Source organism: Heterodontus francisci, chromosome 20 (genome assembly GCF_036365525.1).
Source record: "Heterodontus francisci isolate sHetFra1 chromosome 20, sHetFra1.hap1, whole genome shotgun sequence".
Lineage (NCBI taxonomy): Eukaryota > Metazoa > Chordata > Chondrichthyes > Heterodontiformes > Heterodontidae > Heterodontus > Heterodontus francisci.
In genome coordinates, this window is record NC_090390.1 from 15,072,688 (window position 1) to 15,090,369 (window position 17,682).

Below are 17,682 nucleotides of genomic sequence, written 5' to 3' on the forward strand. Positions count from 1 at the left end.
GAATATCTTGGGATTTTCCCAACTTTTACCAGCCAGAGCTTTCTCATATCCCTTCTTTGCTCTCCTAATTGCTTTCATAAGCTCCATCCTACACTTTCTGTACTCCACTAATGCTTCCGTTGATTTTCTCTCCTTGCATTTGCTAAAAGCCTCTCTTTTCCTTCTCATCATATCCTGAATGTCACTATGCGCTGAGGTTCTATCTGTCCCCGGTGTTGCGAAGGATGGGCCTGGTCACATTGCCGTGGAATGCTCCATCCAGTTGGACCGTGCCGTACCACCTATCCTTCATGGGAAAGTTTCTGCTGGAAAACACTTTTGACCACCAATCCATCAGGCAATGGTCTGTACGGAATGTCCTCAAGGCCCTACGGGAAAAGTAGATGGTGGATCCTGTCGGATGGTTCCCTGAGCAGACTGCCAAAGTCATTTGGCAGAATGCCTCATCACCAGAACAAAGAACAAAGAGAACACAGAACAGTACAGCATAGGAACAGGTCATTCGGCCCTCCAAGCCTGCGCCGATCTTGATGCCTGTCTAAACTAAAACCTTCCGCACTTCCGGGGTCCCTATCCCTCTATTCTCATCCTATTCATGTATTTGTCAAGATGCCTCTTAAACGTCGCTATCGTACCTGCTTCCACCACCTCCCCCGGCAGCAAGTTCCAGGCACTCACCACCCTCTGTGTAAAGAACTTGCCTCGCACATCCCCTCTAAACTTTGCCCCCCTCACCTTAAACTTATGTCCTCTAGTAACTGACTCTGCCACCCTGGGAAAAAGCTTCTGACTATCCACTCTGTCCATGCCGCTCATAACTTTGTAAACCTCTATCATGTCGCCCCTCCACCTCTATCGTTCCAGTGAAAACAATCCGAGTCTATCCAACCTCTCCTCATAGCTAATACCCTCCAGACCAGGCAACATCTTGGTAAACCTCTTCTGTACCCTCTCCAAAGCCTCCACATCCTTCTGGTAGTGTGGCAACCAGAATTGCACGCAATATTCTAAGTGTGGCCTAACTAAGGTTCTGTACTTGCCAATTTTTATACTCTATGCCCCAACTGTTGGAGGCAAGCATGCTGTATGCCTTCTTGACTACCTTATCCACCTCCGTTGCCACTTTCAGTGACCTGTGGACCTGTACACCCAGATCTCTCTGCCTGTCTGTACTGCTAAGGGTTCTGCCATTTACTGTATACTTCCCACCTGTATTAGATCTTCCAAAATGCATTACCTCACATTTGTCCGGATTAAACTCCATCTGCCATTTCTACGCCCAAGTCTCCAACCGATCTATATCCTGCTGTATCCTCTGACAATCCTCATCACTATCCACAACTCCACCAACCTTTGTGTCATCCGCAAACTTACTAATCAGACCAGCTACATTTTCCTCCAAATCATTTATATATACTACAAACAGCAAAGGTCCCAGTACTGATCCCTGTGGAACACCACTAGTCACAGCCCTCCATTCAGAAAAGCACCCTTCCATTGCTACCCTCTGTCTTCTATGACACAGCCAGTTCTGTATCCATCTTGCCAGCTCACCTCTGACTTCACCTTTTGCACCAGTCTGCCATGAGGGACCTTGTCAAAGGCTTTACTGAAGTCCACGTAGATAACATCCACAGCCCTTACTTCATCAATTATCTTCGTCACTTCCTCAAAAAACTCAATCAATTTAGTGAGACACGACCTCCCCTTCACAAAACCATGCTGCCTCTCGCTAATAAGTTCATTTGTTTCCAAATGGGAGTAAATCCTATCCCGAAGAATCCTCTCCAATAATTTCCCTACCACTGACCTAAGGCTCACCGGCCTATAATTTCCTGGATTATCCTTGCTACCCTTCTTAAACAAAGGGGCGGCACAGTGATGCAGTGGTTAGCACTGCAGCCTCACAGCTCCAGGGACCCGGGTTCGATTCCGGGTACTGCCTGTGTGGAGTTTGCAAGTTCTCCCTGTGTCTGCGTGGGTTTTCTCCGGGTGCTCCGGTTTCCTCCCACAAGCCAAAAGACTTGCAGGTTGATAGGTAAATTGGCCATTATAAATTGTCACTAGTATAGGTAGGTGGTAGGGAAATATAGGGACAGGTGGGGATGTTTGGTAGGAATATGGGATTAGTGTAGGATTAGTATAAATGGGTGGTTGATGTTCGGCACAGACTCGGTGGGGCGAAGGGCCTGTTTCAGTGCTGTATCTCTAATCTAATCTAATCTAAAGGAACAACATTGGCTATTCTCCAGTCCTCTGGGACCTCACCTGTAGCCAATGAGGATACAAAGATTTCTGTCAAGGCCCCAGCAATTTGCTCCCTTGCCTCCCTCAGTATTCTGGGGTAGATCCCATCAGGCCCTGGGGACTTATCTACCTTAATGCTTTGCAAGACGCCCAACATCTCCTCCTTTTTGATAACGACATGACCCAGCCTATCTACACTCCCTTCCCTAGACTCATCGTCCACCAAGTCCTTCTCTTTGGTGAATAGTGATGCAAAGTATTCATTTAGTACCTCGCCCATTTCCTCTGGCTCCACGCATAGATTCCCTCCTCTGTCCTTGAGTGGGCCAACCCCTTCCCTGGCTACCCTCTTGCTCTTTATATACATATAAAAAGCCTTGGGATTCTCCTTAATCCTGTTTGCCAATGACTTTTCATGACCCCTTTTAGCCCTCCTGACTCCTTGCTTAAGTTCCTTCCTACGTTCTTTATATTCCTCAAGGGCTTCGTCCATTCCCAGCCTTCTAGCCTCTCTTCGTTTAAAGTCCTATCCACACCCCTAATTATGCAATTTGCCAGGACACTGGTCCCAGCCTGGTTTAAGTGGAGCTCATCCCAGCGGAACAGCTTCCTCTTTCCTGAGTGCCAGTGCCTAAGAATCAAATCCCCTTCTTCCCACACCACTCTTAGAGCCATGTGTTTAATTCTCTAATCTGCTTGACCTATGCCAATTGATGCGTGGCTCGGGTAATAATCCATAGATTATCACCTTTGAGGTTCTGCATTTTAATTTGAACTCCAACTCCTCAAACTCTCTCAGTGGAACATCATTTTTAGTTCTATTTATGTCATTGGTTCCTACATGTGCCACAACAACTGGATCCTTCCCCTCCTACCCTAGAAGCTTGGAGGCTAGGTAACCTCATTGCTGAGTGCTTTCAGCTTTTTCTGTTTAGTTTCAGATCTCCAGTTTCAACACTTTTCATTGCTTTTTGTTCTCCAATTGCCCCCCAGGCTCCTTGGCTAAGGAATAGAATCAAAAATATCATGCGAATGATCCCACCCCGACCACTTTCGCACAACAGGCACAGGTATGATGGCCCAAATGGCCTCTTTCCGGGCTACAATGTCTGTGTTTCAACCCGTCATGAAAATCCGGAAGGTGTGAACAAAATGTGAGATCAGGACTGGGTGCACTATTCCATGTTTAAGTAGATGACTGCTTTATACATCCACAATGGATGCTCAGATGAGCAGCAAGTTGCTCGGTGGGGGCTGTGCCCTATGTGACTTGACACTTTATTTATTTATTTAGAGATACAGCACTGAAACAGACCCTTCAGCCCACCGAGTCTGTGCCGAGTCTTTGTAGAGAAAATAGAAAAACAACAAGGACACCTGATGCCAAAGAAATGATTATTGTGTGTATGTCATAATGTGGGGTATTTTCCAGCAATATTGCCCTTGTACAGATTTCAAAGCTTTCACTTGTGTAAAGCAATGATAGCCATCAGGTCCTGAGGTTCAGTGATTACTACAGGCAAATGATAATTCAGACATCATATTATCCTTTCACACTTAAAACCGACACGCACAGTATGGAGCTCTTGTACACTTATAGACACATACATTGGGTTGAATTTAGTCATGCTGGCGGGGCTCCCAGCTTTTTATGTTGTCTGATGCAACATAAATGAGACATGTGGAGTCCAGATTGTTGAAGATCTCTAACAGGTTTATTACAGCTAACTATTATATACAGTGCAGTGCTACCTATTTATAAGACCTGCCTCCAGGTGTTACAGTAGCAGAGTGAATCTGGCAAGTAGTCACGTGACTGCATCCTAGTACTTAGCTCATTAGCATACTAAGATCTTAAAGGGACATCACTCTTAAAGGCAATCACACAACATAGCCTTTCTTTCCAAAGATAAGTCTCTATTGCTAATAGCAAAAATACATAAAATTAGATAACTTCAAAATTATTTACACATGAATGGAGATTGTGAAATTTACAAATGTAGAGGTTTAGGAGTCCATATATTGTTTCAGTGGTTTGTCAACTCTTCTAGATCTGGTCATGGTTCTGGGGATGTGGGTTTCACCCATGGCTGTCCTGGGTTTGCAGGCATGTTGTTGATGCATTGGCTGCCGTCCTGTTGATCTGTCACACCCCCCACTGTCACAGCATGCTCCTTCGAGTCCACTGTGCACAATTGAAGTACAGCACATCTCTCTCAGTTGGCTTCGGTTCCTTCTCAACACCAATCTGCTAGATATTGGAATCTCATAGGAACTAGGCTCACCGCACGCTCTGGATACCACCGCAGGCAACCATGTTCTCATTGTGGGGATATGACCCTGATCTTTTATCCTGTATGTCAGTCATGCACCATCTTCATTCTCCCCTGTTTTTCAAGCAGTGTTTCCTGCATCTCGGAGAATTTGGACAGATGGTGGCTTCCAGAGTCAACCGCATTTGTCTGCCAAACATGATCTCTGCTGGTGACAGTAAGCCCATATCCATAGGTGTAGCTCTGCGGTGGAGCATGGCAACACGAAAATCTTGTTTCGTTGTCCTACACTTTCGGATAAGTGTTTTGATAATGCGAACCATTCACTCGGCGAGACCATTAGACCCAGGGTAATGTGGTGAGGACGTCACATGATTTACTCCCCATTTGGTCACATATCCCTGAAAGGTTTGCCCATATACTGTGGCTCATTGTCAGAAATAATTTCTTCAGGTGCACCGAATAGACTGAATATAGCACTCAATGTGTCTGCGACGACCACACTTTAAGTGTCTTTTACCTGTCTGACAATTGGAACTGTGAAGAAATAGTCAGTGACTAAGATAAAGTCTTCTGCATTAACAGAAAATAGATCAGTGGAGATTTTGGATCAAGCGACTGACGGAATTTCGTAAGGGTGTCAAGGTTCTTTACATTGTTGCGGCTGGTGGCTCTGGCATGCCTCAAACATCCTCACTAACTTTTCGATGTCATTATTGATCCTGTCTCATGCCAGTCATCTTGTTCACTCTATGCCTATGTGGTATTGCAAAAGGCCTGGAACCAGGCCTAACGCTGGAGACCCGGACCCAAGGTAAGTGAAGTGGCGCCCTGGGGCCAGACTGGCAGGCCCCAATGATGGTGGACAGAGAGGATGGACATTGAGACCAGGGTGAAGGGGGTTAAAGGAGGTGGGTTGTTTGCTGGCAGGGACCCCCTATGGGCCACAGATTGCCTATGAAGGAGGACCCTCTCCCCCAAGTCTGCAGAGAGGTCACCTCATTTCACTGGGTGACCACCCCGTGTGGCAGAAGCCCCCCTCACCACTGGCTTAATCCCAGCGGTGGTGGGAAGAGGCCCCTAAGTGGCTGATAATAGGTCTCTTAAGGACCTCAATTGGCCTCTGGGTGGGAAGAACATCGTCGGCCTATCCCGCCCCTTACTTTATCGTATTGTGATGGAAAGGCGATGGTCCCTCCACCCCCTGCCTCCCGCCTCAATTCTATGGGCACCCCCCCAGCTAGTTTCCGGGGTGAGGGGGGGGCCTCATTAAATTTAGCGCATTGTGTACAGGTCTTACACACATACACACACACACATACACAGAGCATAGCAGGAGGTTGGCAGCTCTTCAGTCTCAGCAGCACCTCAGTCTCAGTAGCGCCTGTCAGGGCAGTGGCCACTGCTGGGACTGCACCCAGCTGAGAGGACACAGTGATGGTCGCCGTCCTTTCAATAAGGTGAGTGGGGTTGAGGGTCAATGGGAACAGTCAGTCAGACCCTGATGAGTGGAGGCATGGGGAATTCTGGTGAGGGCGGAGGGAGTAGGTTACTGCAGGGGTGGCCACAGTGTGTCCGAACAGGAGGGCCCCATCCTCCCCAAGCTCACAGGGAGGTCGCCAAGGTTTACCAGGCGGCCTCTCCACATGGCGGAGGGCTCACCCGCCATTGGTAATATGTCATTGGCGGCAGGAAGGGGCCCTTAATTGGCTACTTATGTTGGCCAATTGGCCTTGGGCAGAAGGGCCATCCTCCACCTTCCCGACTGCTGGTAAAATGCCATGGCTGTAGGAAGATGGCAGGCATTACACCCTCTACCTTCGCTTGCAACTTTATGGTCCCCCCCCACCCCACCTCCCAGACTGTCCCTGGAGGACTAGTAAAGCCCAGCATTCACAGTCTTTGGGTGAGAGAGTTCTAGATTTCCATTACTCTTTGTGTAAAAAAATGCTTCCTTATTTCACTCTTGAATGGTCTAGCCCTCATTATAAGATTATGTCTGTTGGGATTGCCTTTAAGAGTGTTGTCTCTTTAAGAGCTTAGTATCCTAATGAGCCAAGTGCCAGGATGTAGTCAGGTGACTACAAGCCAGCATCACTCTGTAACAGTCAAACTAAGAGGCAAGTCCTGTAAATAGCTAGCTCTTTCCTGTATATACTTGTTAGCTGTTAATAAACCTGTTTGAGATCTTCAATCAGCTGAACTGCTTGCATCTTATTTATGTTGCATCAGACAACATAAAAAGCTTCTCATTACAGTGTCCACTTGTTCGGGATTTCCACATCAGAAGAAATACTTTCTCTGTATCTATCCTATGGAATAGCTTTATCATTTTAAACATCTTAAGAAGATCATCTCTCAACCTTCTAAACACTGGGGAATACAAGCCAAATATATGCAATCTGTCCTCATAATTTAACCATTTAAGCCCTGGTATAATTCTGATGAATCTGCACCCGACCAGACCAATATAGCCTTTCCTGAGGTTCACTATGCAACACTGAATGTGGTTCTCCAGGTGGAGTATGACCGAGGCTCGGTACATCTGAAGAAGCACATCTTCATTTCCCTGAGATAACAGCCAACATTCCATTGGCCCTTTCGATTACTTTTCGTACCTGTGGTGCTAGCTTTTAGAGATTTAAAGACACCTAAATCTCTATTCTCCTCCTCAGTTCCTAGTCTCTCAGCACTAAGACAATAATCAGATTTGACTTTCTTGGATCCAAAGTGGATGACCTCAGTTTCCCACACTGAATGCCCTCTGTCACAGTTTTGCCCACTCACTCAATCTGTCTATATCCCTTTGTAACTTCCTGCTCCCATCTACCACAGTGCTTCCTAATTTAGTGTCCTCTGCATACTTAAAAATACAACCTGCCCGAAAATTCGATAAGGTCTGATAATGGTTGTGGGGATCATGATGTCTGATTAACCCACGCCCATTGAAAATAGAATGCCAGCTTCATGTTCCCTGCTCATTTCCATCATTTTGGCAGCAGCTTAAAACTCAATGCACTGCTGAGTGGCTGCGCACCTCAGTAAGGGGTCCAGGTTCATGCGGGGTTAGCACCAATTAAAGCTTGCCTGCTCTCCTGAAAGTCAGCCTGCACCTCTTAAAGGAGAGGTGCATTCTGACTGTAGCAGTTCATTCAAATAGCTTGAAAACACATTAGGAGCAACAAGAAACCTGAGCAATGGACCAGCAGGCCAGAGAGAAGGCTCTGCTGCCATCATGGCTGCAGATAGCATTGCTCAAAAGGGCACCAGCAGATTACTAGGATTTCTGAGGTGCCGTCTGAGGGAGTGGCAGTGGCTCCATGGAGCACGAGACGGCTGTCCTTTCTCAAGATCACATAACTCATGCTCCCACCACTGCCAATCCACCAGTGCCCTTGCTGTTGCCTCTCAGCCAGGCAGCCTAGACTGCTGACACCCATGCCGAGATGATGCAGTCTGAAGCCAGGCCCTCAAAGCCCAGAACTGCTCGAGAGTGTCATCTTAGGCTATCCACAGTCTCCACCAACAGGCACTAAGGGAATGTAGAAGGGTGATTAAAAACATAAGAAATAGGAACTGGAGGAGGCCATTTGGCCCTTCGAGCCTGCTTCACTATTCAATACCATCATGGCTGATCTTCTACCTCAACTCCAACTTCCCACACTATCCCCATATCCCTCAATTCCCTCTGACCTCTGTCGTGAATATACTCAATGATGGACCATCTACAACTCTCTGGGGTAGAGAATTCCAAAGATTCATAACCCTTTGACTGAAGAAATTTCTCCTCATCTCAGTCCTAAATCTCCTTATTCTGAGACTATGACCCCTGTTCTAGACTCCCCAGCTGGGGGAAACATTTTCTCAGCATCTACCCATCAAGCTCTTTAAGAATTGTGCATGTTTCAATTAGTTCATCTCTTATTCTTCTAAACTCAGAGAATATAGGCCTAGTCTCCACAGAGGACAATCCCCTCATCCCAGGAACCAGTCTAGTGAACCTTTGTTGCACTTCCTCTAGGGCAAAAATGTCTTTCCTTAGGTGAGGAGTGCAAAACTGCACATAATACTCTAGATGTGTCTCATCAGTGTCCTGTATAATTGTAGTAAGACTTCTTTACTCTCACACTCTAATCCCTTTATAACAAAAGTTATCATTCCATTTGCCCTCCTAATTGATTAATGCACCAGTATGTTAACTTTCTGTGATTTATGTACAAGGACACCCAGGTCCCTCTAAGTGCAAATGTTTCCCAGTCTCTCATTGTTATGGCCAGGTGTGGAGGGGGTCTCTGGTTCCCCTCATCCTTCCTCTTATCTGACCGCAACAGGGTTTATTCCTTTTCAAACAGTGGTTGTGCTTACCACCTCTGTGAGTGTTTTACCTTTTTCCTTTAATGTGATTGTGAAAGAACCAATTGGGCAGGTTTTCTGAGTGTAAACAAGAAAGAGGTAAGTTTATTATACTTAACACTCTAATGCCGATTTAAAAATAATTAAAAATACGCTACACATTCACGCACACATTCACACGAGAATCACACACATACAAATAGATTACAGAGGGAAAAATAGATTTGGTGGTTGGATTAAAGTCCAGAATAAATGGAACTTAAATACACAGTCTGTGAAGTGGATGATCCGGTCGTCTTCCGGCTGAAGCTGTATTCTTGAAGTCCTCGGCTGGTCAAAGTGCACTTTGTGGTTGGCCTGCTTGGCTCAAGGCTTTCTTGGAGACAGAACTGTAGTTGACTCTCTTCCCCTGGTCTCTGGCTGTAGTTGGCTGTAGGCTTGGAGGGTCCACCATCGCTGATGGTTTTCAAACATGATGTTTTCTGGAGAGAGAGAGAGAAAGGGAAAGGGAAGCACACAGCTTTCTCTGCTGCCTCAGTCTCAGTTACTGCTTGTCTTCTGTGAGTGTAACAAAACTGCCAGCTTTTTCAGAGATGGAAAGACAGTCACATGGTTCTCTTAATCCCCTTTGTTTTCAATGAGGTTCAAAGTCTCAAACCCAAAACCTCTCTTAGATGGGGTTGTCAGTGTTTATCCGCTGGAGGGACATCTCCACTTATGAATGCCTCAAAATAGCTTTGACTGTCTTGCTAACGAGGATGATCTGCATAATCTACTCAGTTAGCCAAAGCTTTGTTCTGGCTGGGCATCTTGTTAGACTTTTGTCTCCAGTTCAATCTCCTCATATTTCAGTGGCCATCTTGGATACTAGTTTTTTTTAAAAGTTAACTGTAAGATTTTTTTCCATTAAAAAGTCCAATGTAAGTTAATTAAATTAATATTTCATTTGGTATATGGGGTTTTCTTGACACTCACCGTCCAAAAATATGTTGTTCTTTTGGATTCACTGAGTATTGTTTGAATTATTAGAAGTGTTGTTGAATAAACTTGATATGGAATTTTTTTAGGGGCAACTTTTATTTCAGGTTTGTGGCCCAGAGGACACTGTGATGGTCTGTGACAGAGGAATGGAAAGGTGGGGAATTGTGGAGCAAGAGGGATCTGGGGATTCATTCAGTTGAACTGGAATGATGGTACATTCATGAACAGCCCATCTGAACCACAGATGTGCCGGCTGCCTCCTCCCCTTCCTGCTCCTCTTCTTCCTCTTCCTCCTGAGGTGTTCGCTGAAGCCCTGGTGGCAAGGTCTGTGCCCTCATAATTGCCAGGTTGTGGTAGATGGAGCAGACCACCAATTGGGAGACACACTCTGGTGAGTACAGGAGAGGACCCACCCACCCCCCCCCACCCCCACCCTGAACAGTCCAGACAGCGGAACCATTGCTGATGGTCTGCTCCACTCCATTCCCAGTTGCTGCACGGCTCTCAATGTAGGAGAGCTGTCCATGTGTGGTCAGGTGGTGGAGGGGAGTCATGAACCATGTGTAGCCCTTGCTACAGAACAGCCACTGTCTGGATCGACGTGGTGGCTCAAAGATGGGAGGAATGGCTGGCTGGTGCAGGTTGAAAGTATTGTGGCTGCTGCTACGAGAGTGGGAATTCACCATCATGATGATCTGGGTATGGCCACATGCCAACTGCACAATCAGTGGAACCCTTTGCGGGTCCAGTATGTCTTGCTGTTGAGATGCAGTGCCCACAAGGCCATATGCGTGCAGTCGATGGCTCTCTGCACCATGGGGCAGCACATTATCTTGGCAAAACCAGGTGCACACTCTCCTGCTTCTCTCTGCTGAGAGAGAAGACAATGAAGTCCCCTCTCTTGCCATACACAGCCTGCGATCTCCCAGATATAGTGACAGACGGTGAAATGTTATATGTTAGTGATACAATGCCACCTGTTCCAGCCGGGAAAAATCCATCGACATAAAAATTGAGGGCCAAAGTGACGTTGACGGCCACTGGCAGTGACCCTGCTCTCATTGCAAGTCTCGACTGAGGCGGTGGCACTATTCTGTGACCACCTCCTTGGTGAAGCGCAGTTGCTGCAGACACTGCTCCTGCCTGAGGTTCAGGTAAGAGAAATGCTCTCTGAAAACCCTAGGCGAGTATGACAACCTGCTGAGAGCCCTCCTCTTCCTGCTCCCTGCAAATAGCTTCTCCTCTCTGCTGTCAATGCTCCATCCCCTTCTGATGCTGCAGTCCAAGGGGAACCTCAACTATAGCCCCATGACTGGGAGCAAGTAGTGTACTTGAGGCCTTTGAGAAGCACACAAATCCTTCCAAACATTCAGCACCACTCCCTTCTGACTTCAACAACTTCTCACAACTCTTCCAACAACACAGTACCTCCATTAACTCTGCAACAGCAAGTAGATAGCCAAAAGCACCTCACCCGCAAGTTGGATGGTGATACATTTAAATAGCTCTGGACGGGGTTCCCTCATGCAGTTGGATGCATGTTTAGTTAACAGTGTTTGAGAGAGGGCATTAACTGGAGCAGTGAGGCCCAAAATGGCAGGTTGGTTGCTGAATCAGCGTTAGACACTGCCTGATGTCACGATCGGCCCACTCTGCATGTTTCCAGTGCACACACGGGATACCCACCTATTACCCATCAAAACGTGGCAAACGGCATGAGCAACGCCAGAAGTGGGTGGGAGCAGCTCCCCACACTATGTTTGACCTCAACTGGCTTCTGTAGCATCAAAATTACCAGCTCTAAGAGAGCCAAATTTTGTGGTTCACGTTACTTCATTCAAGTTAATAATAGACATGGTTAAAAGCTGAGATCAAGCACAGGGAAACATCACTCGTCAATCCTGCCACTCAGATAACAAACCCTCTATCCCTACTCTCTACCTTCTACCTCCCAACTCATTTCCAACCCATATCCCAGGGTTACCTCCAACTCCATGTATCTTTGCTGATAATCTCTTGTGCAACCTTATTGAATTTCTAAGGACACACACATACATACACAGTGTAGTGTGTATTCCTGTTAAACCAGTTCTGTTCACAGTACAATAAAAACTCTCTTTAATCCACTTTAAAGAACCAGAAATAAAATTAAGCTTTGAATACTGAGGAGATTGAACATTTTCCCAAGATTTTGATAGCAATCCCCTCGTCCTTTGTTGTAGGATCTTTGTAGAGAGAGGAACTGTATACACAGGAGATCAGCTGCGTAATTTGACTTTATTTAAAGGTGTGGGGAGAGAGCGGAGCACTAGAACTGTCTGAAATCAACCACTCAAAAGTTCACCTCTGAAACCTTCCCAATCAGAGACATCTGACCTGGTGATAGGGCCATTGGAATTTTAAATGATCACAGACAGTGAGGTCAGCTCTCCCAGCAGGAGCAAATTGGATTGATCTACAACTCCCGCCCCCAGCTGTCCTCCTTCAGTTAGGACCCAGCTCAGGAATCCTTGAATCTTCGGGGCACAGTGTAGCTGGTCAACCCAACGTGGCCCCTGCTGACATAGCTGGCAGCACCCTGTGTAAATTTTAAAATCCCTGCCCCACCAGCAGATCAGCTGCTCCTGCTGGAGAGAAAGATTGAAAAGCGGACCAGATAAGATTGAAAAGTGCGCCAGCAATTGAACAGTCCACGGTTACAACATGCTCAAAATTTGTTCACAACACTGAGTACTGTTAATGAGATGTTAATGCTGAACCAAGGTACTTTTTTTTTATTTCCAAAATATACTTTATTCATAAAAATCTGTAAAAATTACATTGCCAAACAGTTTCAAACAGCACCAAAAAATACAAACATTGCAAGGCAGATCAGTTTCCTTCAATACTATCATGAGTTTCTTTACAACCCTTCCATTTCACAATTGTCATGCCAATTACAGTTTTACATTTACAGCAATTGAAAATATTAACGATACAGTTCGAGGGGTTTCCCATGGATCCAGCCCCTCAGTTCAGCTTGGTGGGGGGACCTTACACTGTGGTCTTTCCCCATTGAGCCTTTGCTGCAGCTGCCCCAAGCTTCAGTGCGTCCCTCAGCACGTAGTCCTGGACCTTGGAATGTGCCAGTCTGCAACATTCGGTGGTGGACAACTCTTTGCGCTGGAAGACCAGCAAGTTTCGGGCAGACCAAAGGGCGCCTTTCACCAAATTGATAGTCCTCCAGCAGCAGTTGATGTTTGTCTCGGTGTGCGTCCCTGGGAACAGCCCCTAGAGCACAGACTCCTGTGTTACAGAGCTGCTTGGGATGAACCTCGACAAAAACCACTGCATCTCTTTCCACACCTGCTTTGCAAAGACACATTCCAGGAGGAGGTGGGCGACCGTCTCTTCCCCACCACAGCCAACGCGGGGGCACTGTGCGGAGGGGGCGAGACTTCGGGTGTGCATGAAGGATCTGACGGGGAGGGCCCTTCTCACCACCAGCCAAGCTACGTCTTGGTGCTTGTTTGAAAGTTCTGGTGATGAGGGATTCCGCCAAATGACTTTGACGATCGGCTCGGGGAACCATCCGACAGGATCCACCGTCTCCTTTTCCCGTAGAGCCTTGAGGACATTCCGTGCAGACCACTGCCTGATGGACCGGTGGTCAAAGGTGTTTTCCCGCAGAAACTGCTCCACGAAGGATAGGTGGTACGGCACGGCCCAACTGAATGGAGCGTTCCGCGGCAATGTGCCCAGGCCCATCCTTCGCAACACCGGGGCCAGATAGAACCTCAGCACGTAGTGACACTTGGAGTTTGCGTACTGGAGATCTACACACAGCTTGATGCAGCCGCACACGAAGATGGTCATCAGGATGAGGGCCACGCTGGGTACATTTTTCCCACCCTTGTCCAGAGATTTGAACATCGTGTCCCTCCGGACCCGGTCCATTTTAGATCCCCAGATAAAGCGGAAAATGGCTCGGGTGACTGCCACAGCGCAGGAGTGGGGTATGGGCCAGACCTGCGCCACGTAGAGCAACAACGTGAGCGCCTGTCAGTGCTTTTCATAGCAACAAGACTCCAAATGCTACAAACTGACATGTCATCTGCTACAGAGGTGTGACCAAATACCATCAGGGTCAAAGCACTTCTGGGTCAATGACCTCAGGGGCGATATGTTCCTTTATGGAACCACACAGAAGGACCACGGAGGGTCACGTGCTTGAAACTGAAGGGGAAAAATCTCACACTGAAAGACAAATATAATTACAACAGAAGCACACTGGAATTTCATGCATACATATTGTTCCAAACAAGCACATCAGCAGATTGATAAATCAGAGAGATTATGGCTGGGATTTTACAGGGCTCCCGACGTCAGGCTCCACGGTGAGGGTGGGGGGGTGGAAAATAGTTCCGGCAGTGGCCCACCACCGTGGTAGCCCACCACCCCGCCACCCACCACCCCCCCCTCCACCGCTGTGTGACGGAACCTGGATTAAAATATTCAAATGACCACAATGCATACATTTGAATAAAATTGACTCCAATCTTGCCGTCAGGTCGCGAACTTCTGAGCAGTGGCCGGCACTCACGCACCTTCACTTTCCTGTCTGGGGAAAGCAGGTGCCGCAGTGGGAGGGAAGGGGGGAATGTGAGATTTTTAGTGCGGGATGTCGGGGGGAGGAACAGGGTTAAATTTACATCATTAGTGTAGGGGATGGTGGGAAGGGGTGACCTCTGCACTTTGTTCAGTTTTGGTGGGGGGGGGGGTAGGTCAGGTGTAGAAGGTAAGTGTTTTGGTGGCGGTGGGAGGGGGTTCCCCGACCGGGTCATTAGCATGGAGCACCGCGAGGAAGATTGTGGCAGCATGGCAACACGTGGCCCGCCATTTCTTTCGCCCGCCGCCACTCCCGGCGGTGGATGCATAAAATCCAGTCCTAGCGGTGCATCTTGCAACCCAGGTGAAATCAGTCTGCACGGAATGATCAATCACTACCAGATTCACACCAAATTTTGCCACTACTCAGAATTGGCACAGCTTTTTCTGCAGAAATGACCTACAAACTCTCATGATCATGAATCCCAAGAGATAATGTTTGATCACTGTCAAAAGTTCTACGGCTGCTGTTGCACGTTAGGGAAATATGGTCTCAAGGAATGGATGAAAATTGGATGCAAAGTTCTAACTATAGCTTATCCAATGACTTATATGAATGCAGTATTGCCTCTCTGCTTTTGTACTGTGTACTCCGATGTCTAAAATCCAAGATCTCATATTCTTTAGAGCTTTATCAACTTGTCCCCCCCCTTTTTTAATCATCGGTGTATCTGAAGCCTGCTCCTTGACTCCTTTTAATTTCACCATTTAGTGCATTCACCCTTTCTTTATTCACCAGTGGCTTCAGAGGCAAAACTGAAGGGTGGGAATAATAATATGTTGAGTACAGGCTTTTTCTTACTGTAACCCTGGCTGACTGCTGCGTCAGAAAGGAGTAGGGCTCTCAGAAGGCAGGAAAGGGCTGTCGGACTCACTTACGAACAGGGTTAAATCAAAGGGCACTCAAGGGAGACCCTCTTACCAGCATTTCATGGGGTAGAGGGGAGGGGAAGCCCAACAGCTGAACCTGGCAGGTTTAAAAGGCATTTCAGTGCAGCCCAGTTTAACTGATAGATTGGGTCAGTTACACTAACAACACCACTACATGCAAGTCTCTTCCAATCCCTACCTTTTTTCCAGGAATTTCCTATTCCGAACATGCCATTTCTCCCAAACATCATCTCTCAGGGAGCGTCTCCTGCTGCTGTGCTTCAGATTCCAGCTCTTCTCTCACATACAACCCGGTCTGCCGACAATATTCTTGGACTTTAAAAAAGGATATGATCCTAACACTCTCTGCCTGGATGAAGTTCGTAATGAAGGAAGGAAGCTGGGTCTGAGCAAAGCTAGATCACTGGCTGCACTTCCCACAGCTCAAGGCAGGCATCCAGCAAGCACTTTATGAAGGGAACAGCTCCCTTCCTGATAATGTGAGGGGGTGGGGAGGAGGAGGAGGAGAATACAAGTACCTCAGCTAATCAGCACACCACTCAATCGCAGAACAGCACTGGGGAGACTCTAGCAGCCACTCACAGTCATGCTTTAGAGAGGAGGCTGAAAGGTGGAGATTTGTTAAATAAATTGAATTCTGAAAGAAATAAAAACACTTTTTTTTAAATTGTGGCAAATCAATGCACTCAAGATGAAGAAGTTTGAAAGCTGCTTTTCTAAGTTGCAGGGCACATCCTTTTTTTCTTGCTTTTTGCTACTCCCCACAAGCAAATGCATTGAGGAATTATCCCACTTAGGCCCCTGTATACTCACTCTAGTTTCTTGGCAGGCACTAAAAGCTCCTTGTTGTACTTTTTAATATTTCAGATAATGAGTAACTTCTCAACCATTGCACTGTCCCCAGTGAACACACAGCAAGTGCTGAGAGAGCTGGGCAGGAATGCACTTCTATCAGGCTGATGAGGCTGGCGGCTGGTATGTGATGTTAGTTAAATATTTTCCCAATGCTTTTATGACAGTCTTGTGCAAGGGCTGGATTGTGAAGTCAGCTCTTTCAAGTAGGTATCCTGCAAAGATCAGCTTTTGTTGCTGATTCGACTGCTTATGTTGTCCTCCTGTCCGTCTGCAGAGCTCCTGGGCCTGACCAGGGCTGAACTCAAGGTAGTGTCATTTTACACTTTCAGATGTGAGGATACAGTCACTCCCCATACACCTTTTTTTCTCGAGGGCACTAAGGTTGCCAACTCTGCTTGGACATACTCCATTGCATCATTTCCCCCACCTCCAACAGCCTTATCCAGACAGCCTTTTTGTCCACATATCCAATTATGATATCACTAATAAACAAAAGCATTTAAAGAACATCAAAATAGCACACAATTTTGATTTTCTTTGCTGCTGGATCACTTATAACAGTGTCCAGGAGATTAATCTTTAATTCCTGGAAACTCCAGGACAATCCAGGAGGGTTGGCAACTCTATAGCACACTTAGACTGGGTATAGATTCCAATGCCCTCTGGTATGTGTTCCACCGATGCTGGCCAAACTCCAGTAGACCAGTACTGGCCACCCTCCACTGGTACTGGTTGCTTACTAGCACATGTGGTTGGTGCTGGTTGGCCAGTGGTATAGCTTCAAAAGGGAGGGTTATATACTTGAAAAGCAAAAGTTTGGGGAAAGAGCAGAGGTGTGGTACTAATTGGCAACTTCTTTCACAGAGCGACCCAGACACAATGGGACAAATGGCTATCTTCCATGCTGAATGATTCTATCAACTGGTTCCAATAGCTCTCTGGTACAGAATCCACTGACACTGGCTGCCCTCTCATAAAGGTTCCACTGGAACTGGCTTCCGTCTAGTAGCGGTTCCACTGACACTCATTCTCTATGGCACAGCTTCCATGGCACTGACTGCCCTCTGATATAGAGTCTACTGGCTCTGGTTTCTCTCCAGTACAGGTTCCACTGGTACTTGCTGTTCTCTGGTACAGGTTACATTGGCTCTGGTTGCCCTCCAGTATGGGTTACACTGGTTCACGCCGCTCTCTAGTACAATTACACAGGTACTGGCTGCTCTGTGAAATGGGTTACACTGGCTCTGGCTGCCCTCTGGTACAGAATATACTGTCACTGGAGGCTCTTTGGTATGTGTTCCACTGGCACTGGTTGCTCACTATTTCAGGTTTCATTGGCACTGGTTCTTTCTGGCATGGGATCCACTAGTGCTGGCTGCCCTCTGGTACAGGTTTAATAGGCACTGACTGCTTTCTGGTGTGGGTTACATTGGTT

The 17,682-nt window shown here is 47.0% G+C and overlaps 1 protein-coding gene across 3 annotated transcripts in view; it reads right to left on the bottom strand.

Annotated features, from left to right (window-relative positions):
- The window catches only part of si:ch211-250c4.3 (uncharacterized protein LOC100535981 homolog), a 135,299-nt gene extending 119,071 nt beyond the window's left edge, over positions 1-16,228 (bottom strand). For all 3 annotated transcript variants that reach the window (XM_068052406.1, XM_068052405.1, XM_068052404.1), the window contains exon 1: positions 15,571-16,228. In XM_068052406.1, the coding sequence (XP_067908507.1) occupies positions 15,571-15,622 (52 nt within the window). In that variant the 5' untranslated portion in view covers positions 15,623-16,228. The remainder of the gene's footprint in view (positions 1-15,570) is intronic.
- Positions 16,229-17,682: the final 1,454 nt, after the last annotated feature.